Here is an 8,732-nt window from a genome sequence, read left to right on the forward strand (position 1 = left end):
ATGAAGCTGTTAGATGAAGACATTGCGTTCCATTCAAACATACCTGTGCCACTGGATATAACGGTGGCTGTGGTCTACTCTGTTTTTGGTGAGTAAAGTCTACTTCAATTCAGACCTCTTTTTTTTGTTCCTCAACAGACTGATAAAGAGTTAATAACACTGTCAATTAGCTTTCTACTAGTTCTGCTCCAGCTGAAATAAATAACAGCATGATACAAGATAGCATGCTGTGAAGCCTTGTGAGCGAGTTTCCTTTTGTCTCTCTGATTGTGTTACTAAATTATTTGCATTTGATGTCCACCTATCCAAAATACCTTTATACTGAATGTATAGCCTCTGTCTGTATTTACCAAATATATATGCATCAGTGTGTATAAGTGTGAATAAGTCCATTTTTGCACAGAGACAGGCACAGATTAATGTACAGTTGTGATACAGACCCAGTGAGGCAGCCAGTGCAGTTGCTCATGTATTATCTGTGCCTCCTACACAACAACATAAGAGCTTTCTGACAATGAATTCCAAGACTGGGCCATGTACTGGAAATTATCCGACCCAGGTTAACTTTCATCTCAGTCTTTGATCTTGGCAACATACATACAACATACTGGAGAATCCTTACATTAAATGTAGTCTTACACACTGTTAGAAGGAAACTAGAAAGATACAGCTGTATTATGAGATTTTTTTTCATTTGGATGAGATTTATTTTGTGAATGTTCTGAAGATTTGAAATTTAAAGATTGTAATTTTATGTTCAAACTAGTTTATTTCCTAATTACTGCCTATTGTTTAGAGAGACTACATTATAATAAGGATGTGGCTTTAAGTGGGTGTTCAGCATAGTGCAGTTGTATATCAATGACAGTGTGTATTTTGGCTGCTGTTGCTCTGTATATGTATGTTAAAGGAGACATAACATGCTTTTTGTGATTTTCCATCATTTATATACTGTTATAATGTCAGATGTCAATGTTAAACCTTGTCAAAGTTCCAAAACTTGAGGTGAACATATGTAAAAATGCTCCCTGAAAGTCAAAAGCCCAGGCTTCAGCCTGCACTGAATGTTCTGTTTGAAAAGTTACCTCTACTTCCCGATTAAACTGATGTCAGAATATTCGCACATGCCCACAAATGACTGTTCAGTAGTCTTTGTTGCGAAGGTTGTTCCACAGTTTGTTCGCATTGTCCATTCTCATATTTCAGATTGGATTTCTCATGAATGAGATGTGTGTGACAAATTGCTAATGTGAAGTAAGACAGTGTAGAGCATGGAAACAGGTGTTAACATGAACCTGTGGAAACCTTTATATTTTATATCCATTCTTTCAGGAGAGGAACGACAAATGCATCCATGCTACAAGATTGACTAAGCTGCTATTTTGTCCTTCAGAATGTTGATTCAGTATGTCATCTTGGTCCTTAGTTATATCATTACACTGAAGCACATTGTCTATTTACAGCTTTGTAGCTTGTTTGAAGTCCACCAGGAAAAGATTTAGATATTTATATTTATAAGAATACCTCTTGCTGAAAAAGCTGCTGGAAATCATTTTCTAACACTTGCACCTCAGCTTTGTTGTGGCTCACAATGAACATTCACTCACAGCCAGGTGTTTTTGGTCTGTCTTTCCTGCAGGAGTATGTTCACTTTTTGGCAATAGCACATTGCTGTATGTCTCCTACAAGAAAAAGCACCTCCTCAAGCCTGCAGAGTACTTCATCATCAACCTAGCTGTTAGTGACTTGGGCCTGACTCTGTCACTCTACCCTATGGCGATAACTTCAAGTTTCTACCACAGGTACTACACCTGGCACATAGCTTTGGGTATCAAAGCGGAGAAATGCAGACAAAGTGGTTGTTGTCACCACCAGAGAATGTAATACTTTCATGTGAAACATATGAGCTATAGAGAAGATTTTTTATAGGTATTGCTTTTATATCAGACTTCCTTCATATTTCATGGTTCATTTGACTATATGATTGGTTAGCAGTAGGATTGCCTGTGAGTTCACAGATATGGAGTGTCATGCTCATGCTATTCTCCCCTTTTCCCTTTCTCACCCTCTGCCTCATTGATCTTCCTTTTTCTCTGTCTTGCTCTGCACTCTCCTTCTCTTTCTCACACCCCTTTGCCCTCCCACACAGGTGGCTATATGGGAAAACAGTGTGCTCCATATATGCTTTTTGTGGCATGTTGTTTGGCATCTGCAGTCTGACCACTCTAACCCTGCTAAGCATGGTGTGCTTTGTGAAAGTATGTTATCCACTCTATGGTAAGTCTTCAAAGAAGCTATTTTTGCCCAATGACATGACACAGGATTAACAATCACGTCCCTAAGTGGCTGATTGTCGATTTATCTGTGGAAGGAAACGGAATGATAATCCCCCCATGAAGCGCTGCACATTAGCCTTTCTTTGATGACTGACAAGTCCAAGGGCTGCACTCAATAAGTATTACTTGTGATGTTGGTTAATGCAGTGCAACGGGGCCTTCTATTTGACCTCAAGAAATTGTGTTTTCCCAGGCAGTGTCACAAAAGGCTTTAATTTGGTTGCCCTTAAACGCCATTACCTAACAAAACTAATGTGAAGTAAGAACTTGAGTCACTTAATCAATCTGTAGTTCTGACTTTGAAATATGGTCAATACATGTTCTTTCACTGCATTATTTGCATATGTCTCACAGTGGTGTTTCACCCCCTGCATATTTGCAGAGGCACTAATTTGGCTAATAGTCATGATGTCTGTGTATATTAGGCTGATATAACTTGCCTTTCAATCACTTCTGTTTGCCTCAGAGGCCTTATCGCTCACCTAATGCTGCAGGCTGACTTGGTGATGCTTTACCTGGCATAGCTTGACAATTATCAATCTAGATAATTACACTCTGCTCCTTTAGCACCCCTTCAGTAAATAGATTCAACTGCCAAGCCATCTCTCACCATGGAAAAAAAGAGATTCTGGCACTAATTTTTCTATCTGCAGGAACAAAACTCTGACCAAAAACACACCAGGCCTGCTCCACATGCCTCTGACTAGAACATGGCCAGACTGTATTTGAAAACCCTGGAGACTACGGTTTCCATTTTACAATGAAGAGCCTCCTTTGTGAGCTGATGCGTCAAGCCAGTATCTCGAAAAAAGACCCTTTTCTCACTAATGTCACCACTGAGGAAACACAACTCAGTGTGGGTGAGAAAAATCGAGAAATGTGATTCTGTCTCCTGGAGGGAGAATCCATATTTCTGCTGCAAGACACCCATTCAAGGACCATCTTTCTTGGAGCTTTAAGGTATAGACAAGCATGAATGGCATGCATGCTGCCCATGAAGTCATTGGAAATAACCCAGCTCCAGCCAGAATTGTCAGCTATGTCATTTAGACCACATACACTCTTCCATATGACCCCAGTCATCACAGGTCAACTGAGAAGATGTATAACCTTTGGTTGTGAGAGCTGTTAACGCTAATACGGTCAAGGACAGAAGACTGAATGGGGTCTCAAACACACCAACGCTGAAACACTTTCTTTCATGACTAATGACATCATGTACTGGTGAGGATAGACAATACGGCCATGAAGGCCCATATAAGCCATCAAGAAGGGTTGCGCTTCCATCAGTTACACAAGGTGGCACACAGATACTGTGAAGTGATACACATCTCTTGTGTGTGACTGAGACACATATTCCTAGATTTGTTATCCAGTGGTGGTCCCCTTAAGGGAGAAGGGGGAACTTCTCAGTTTCTGCTTGCATAATCGAGATGTGTTGGGACTAAATGCCCTTGCACAGGAGTGGCCTTACCTTGATTACCCCAACTTTGTTTGGAGTTAAGGGGAATCATTCAACCCTTACATCTGCCTTGTAAATAGGCAGAGGGTCTCAGCCAGCTACTCAGTGTGTAATGGAGTAAGTGCTTCTGAGAATATGCATAGGGGCACATTCCCACAGTGAGACACTTTACTCACAGAACCAAGATTATTCAAGTAACCTAAAGACTTCCATAATCTAGTTTATTGTATCATTACAATATGTCAGCAAATCAAAAAACAATAATTTTGCAGAGAATTTATAAGTAAGGAACTGCACTGATAATTAAATATTTTTCCATATTTACAGGAAACAGGTTTAATTCTATTCATGGCCGTCTGCTCATTGTCTGTGCTTGGGTCTATGCCCTGTTGTTTGCCTGCTCCCCGCTGGCCCACTGGGGGGAATACGGGCCAGAGCCTTATGGAACAGCCTGTTGCATTGACTGGCGCCTGTCCAATCAGCACACCACAGCACGCTCCTACACTGTGGCACTGTTCATCTTCTGCTACATCCTTCCATGCTGTGTTATCATAGCATCCTACACAGGAATTCTTCTCACAGTGCATGCATCCCGCAAGACTATGGAGAGGCATGCATCGAGACAGACACACATGAGCAGCATCCAGGCAATTATTGTCAAGGTAAGAGGAAACACATTAATAAAAGCACATTACTTCCATCATGCTATGAGTTTAATTCAATATGCTGGGACTTTAAGATTCATAGTTTTTGCTAAGACATTCAAAAAAAGTATCTTTTCACCTTTACATGCTCACCCTCATCATTACTGTGTCTCCATATAATCACACCCCAAGTGTATTAATAATCCACTTGCACTCTTTACATGCAGGATATACACACCCACTGACAAAAATAATACCAATCCTGAGACTTAACTCAGAGCTACAGTCATTTATTCACACTTGTGATTATTGATACAAATCCTCTTACCTTCAAACATCCAGTACATGACCTATCTTTAAAAAAAAAGAAAAGAAAGACAGACGTGCCAATCGGTGAGAACCAAATTCACACAGCATGGTTATATAGATAATGTATGTGTGGTGGTGGTGTATATCAAAAGCGCTTCCTTAGAGAGAAGAGTCCTCTGGAGAGTTTCTAACTCCCCTATTTGTTGAAGAAATTGGCAGTGACCTCAATAGATCCTCCAGTGATGCAGCTTCTCATTAGCAGGAATTGGCTCTGGTTGTACTGTGATGGATGAGAAGCTACTGCTGCCTCTGCTGATAAATTGTCATTATCATATATCCATCTTCATAAGAACACCTCTGAGTCACAAAAAAAAGGCTCACCAAAATGCCCTTTCTGCCCATGTGGCATCTGAATGATATTGGTCAATAAATCTTTAGAGATGTTAAGATAGATGTACGAATTCAGTCCGTCACTCCAGTTTGGATTCTATCTCATGCTTTTAAAGGATAAGTATGATGGTATTCAGTAATTTATTGTCACTAAATCCCACAAGAAGACCAAAACAATCAATTGATTGATCCAATCAGAAAGTACTGTCTGTGTAGCAAAAACCTGATATATCTTATTTTTTTTGCCATAGAGCTCCACTGTCCACAAAAACTATTAAAAACTACATAAATGAGCCACATTGTTGCACTGGTTGACATGCTCCTTCATTACAATGAACATGGGCACTGTAGATTATTTTTTAACAACCCCACAGAGACTCTTCTGGTGTAAATATTAACAAGGGCACCAAATCTGCAGTTGACAGCAGTCCCCAACGAGGGGGCTGTTTATTCCTGTTTGACGTATGTTTGCTAAAAAACACAATCCCAAGATCTTTTAAAAATTTTTTTATATATTCATCATCTGCTTTTAAAAATTTATTTTTTCAATAGAAACAAATGGGGTTGAGGCTGAGAGCCACTGACAGGCTGGGGGTGTCATAAAATATTGAGACACAGGCTAACTATTGGTAGTTTTTGTCTTTTCATGGGATTTGTTAACAGTAAGAAATATATAAAATAACACCAGACTTTCCTTGAAATACACTGTTCTGTGTAAAGCACCAAAAGCTGGTCAGTTATTGAAAAGTGTGAATTTTCAAAACCCTATCAATTACAAATTTCTCTTCTGTGCTCTTTTTCCTGCAAGCTAAGTGTTGCTGTCTGCATTGGTTTCTTTGCGGCGTGGAGTCCATATGCTGTGGTGTCCATGTGGGCTGCCTTTGGACGCATTGAGAACATCCCTCCTCTGGCATTCGCCATGCCAGCCATGTTTGCCAAGTCCTCCACCATTTACAACCCAATTATCTACCTAATGCTAAGGCCGAACTTCCGCAGGGTAATGCGCAGGGACCTGGGTACTCTATGCCACGCCTGTCTGAAGGGCTGCCTCTGCTCCCAGGGCCCAGTAAAGTGTTGCTCCAAGCCAATGATCAGGGTTAGACTTCGCACAGTCCACAAAGAGACCAACGAATTCCCTTCATCCAACTCCTCTGCTCAACCTCCTATAGTGGCATTAAAGGATCACAGCTGTGAGAAGTGCAAGGATGCCTTTGAATGCTTTAGACACTACCCTCAAATGTGCAGTGTCTCTAACCCTGCTGCCAATGGAGACTCATCCAAGGATCAAGATGTTGCAGTTCCTCAAATAAATAAGCAAAAGCTTCAAAATGTGTGCCACAAGAAGTCTCTGCTGGCCACCATGTGTGCAAAAAGGACCTCAGAAATAGACAACTTCCATATTAATTTAGAGATGGTTCCAGGGCACGCAAAAGTAGCTTGGCCTTGATATTTTTCTCTCAATTTATAATGTTTACAGAATCTCTCTGGGCATATTTTGCAGGTTATGTTCTTATAAGATGTGAAATTATTTAATTCATATTTTCAGGAAATCTTCTTCAGGAATGTAACATATGCTCCCTCAGTGTTTGGGCAGCAGCCATAACATAACTTACTTTTTTTGCCCACTGTGCATTACTTCAGCTGGTTACCTTTTAGGTTTTGAGGCTTTGAAGTTAAATGCAGACAGCTTTAATTTGAATTCTCTGGGTACATTTTTGAAAGAGTTATCACACATTCCTATGTTGCCATAGGAAAAATTGCAACCTTTTTATGTTGCCTTTGTTATATTTGCACTTAATGGATCTTTGAAACGTCAAAAACTTTGTAACAGGGGTACATGGTTTGAGATGGATAGGTTTGGGGCTTCAGTGGCAGACTTAAGCTCTGTGTTCAGATACTGTCTGAAAGTTTTCAGACCCCTTGCTACATTTTTAAGTTCTGCAGCCTAAGTTTAATACATCTTAAATTCTGAATAATGTGTTTGTATATGTATCAGAGACGGTTCCAGCCATCTGATGTCAGCCGATGTCCAGACATTGCCCATTTTAACGGTAACTACTTCAAAACCATGATTCACGTATGTCTATTATATTATGTTTCAACTATTAATCCAGTATGGCTAACAGAACCCTCAAATTAAAGCTGACATTCTGCACTGTCACCTCTGTGCAAATACTTGTGGACCTTACGAGGTGCTTGATATTATTTTTAGAAGTAATTTGCTGTTAACATTATCTTAGTAAAACCTGAGTTCAACCTCAGGGATTCGTTCTGGCAGGGAACAAAGTATGAGAGTCACTGATGACTTATCACTACATTAGGGTTACATTTATTAATGTACTGTATGTATTGTAGTATTTTGAGTTAAATCTTTCAGGTTTTTCCTGGATCATGAATTTATTATGAAATGGGTATAGCATTGTAGTATATTTGGTGATTTTCATGGTCAGGCCTAAATGATGATTCTCTTTTTGCTAATTATTCCAGTAACATACCAGTGCGTCTTATGAGAACAGACACTCATTTCTAAAGGTGTTTCACTTCCTTTACTATGCCAGACCAAGTATTGTTTACACTTAACTGCAGGTATATAGTTTATGGTGCTTGATCAATTATCTATATACAGATGATGTAGAACACAACACTCCTGTGTAACACCATTGTTATAGTACTGCACAATTGTGTCTATATATAGCTGTATTATAAGAACTTAAAGTCATTCTTTATTATGTGTACAGTAAAAATAGAATATTTATTTACTTGATTGCCTAGTAATACTAAACTATACACATAAGTTTATCAACTGGAAGAGAGGGAAAAGAGACAAATGAAGCAAAAGATAACCTACAGTAAATGATGCAGCTGTAGATAAATGTCATGTTGTCTGTAATTAACTATTTGTTATTGTGCGTAAATCCATGTGTAAAATCAACATGACAGGCATGAATTGTTACCATTGCAGCAGCTGATCTCATTAGTCTGCCACTATTTCATCTAATCTAATTAAAATATTGTTGTTTTTCCAATTTTTTCCATTACTTAATTACTTTTTTTGTTGTAGGTTTAATGTCACGAGTTGTACAGCTTTTGATTAACAAAAGTACTTAATTAGATTTTATCTATGGAGCAACAGGGTGCCATTTTAGCAGCATCCTTAAATCTGTAAGAAAATGGATGTAATTACAGTTATGAAACATCATTAATCATTCATAACATGGGAGGATTCATTTTCTTGTGATTAGTGAAGGGATTATTAAACACACCAGGTAAAAAAGCAACAGCAGTGGCTGTTTGATTTGTAAAAACATGTAAGGCACAAATGTTCTTTTCTCAGGACTTGTGAAGATACTATCATCACATCTGTAATCCATTAAAGGGTCCATTAAAATGTGATTTCAAACAGTCTTTTCAATGACAACCATTAAAGTGAAAATTTTTCTGTTAGGTGTATTTGGAGGAGTTAAGGTTGATTATCTGGACAAACAAACTGTGGTTTAACTTTTACACTTGGGAATAATTATCCCTATATACTATGTAAAAAAAGTATTCAGACTATAGTCTTAGTTATTATATGCAGTTTTCTACAGTCCA

The 8,732-nt window shown here is 38.8% G+C and overlaps 1 protein-coding gene across 1 annotated transcript; it reads left to right on the forward strand.

Annotated features, from left to right (window-relative positions):
* Positions 1-7,658, forward strand: opn7a (opsin 7, group member a). The gene is made up of 5 exons (XM_044368687.1): positions 1-88; positions 1,640-1,802; positions 2,150-2,277; positions 4,126-4,460; positions 5,950-7,658. Exons 1-5 carry the CDS (start codon positions 1-3, stop codon positions 6,586-6,588), a joined length of 1,353 nt encoding a protein of 450 aa, XP_044224622.1. The 3' UTR covers positions 6,589-7,658.
* The last annotated feature ends 1,074 nt before the right edge of the window (positions 7,659-8,732 follow it).

The sequence above is a fragment of the Thunnus albacares genome, chromosome 12 (assembly GCF_914725855.1).
Source record: "Thunnus albacares chromosome 12, fThuAlb1.1, whole genome shotgun sequence".
NCBI lineage: Eukaryota > Metazoa > Chordata > Actinopteri > Scombriformes > Scombridae > Thunnus > Thunnus albacares.

Coding starts and splice junctions, on each gene's coding strand:
- opn7a (XM_044368687.1), top strand. CDS start 1: ATGAAGCTGTTAGATGAAGACATTGCGTTCCATTCAAACATACCTGTG. Junction 1,803..2,149: donor ACTTCAAGTTTCTACCACAG/GTACTACACCTG, acceptor CCTCCCACACAG/GTGGCTATATGGGAAAACAG. Junction 2,278..4,125: donor AGTATGTTATCCACTCTATG/GTAAGTCTTCAA, acceptor CCATATTTACAG/GAAACAGGTTTAATTCTATT.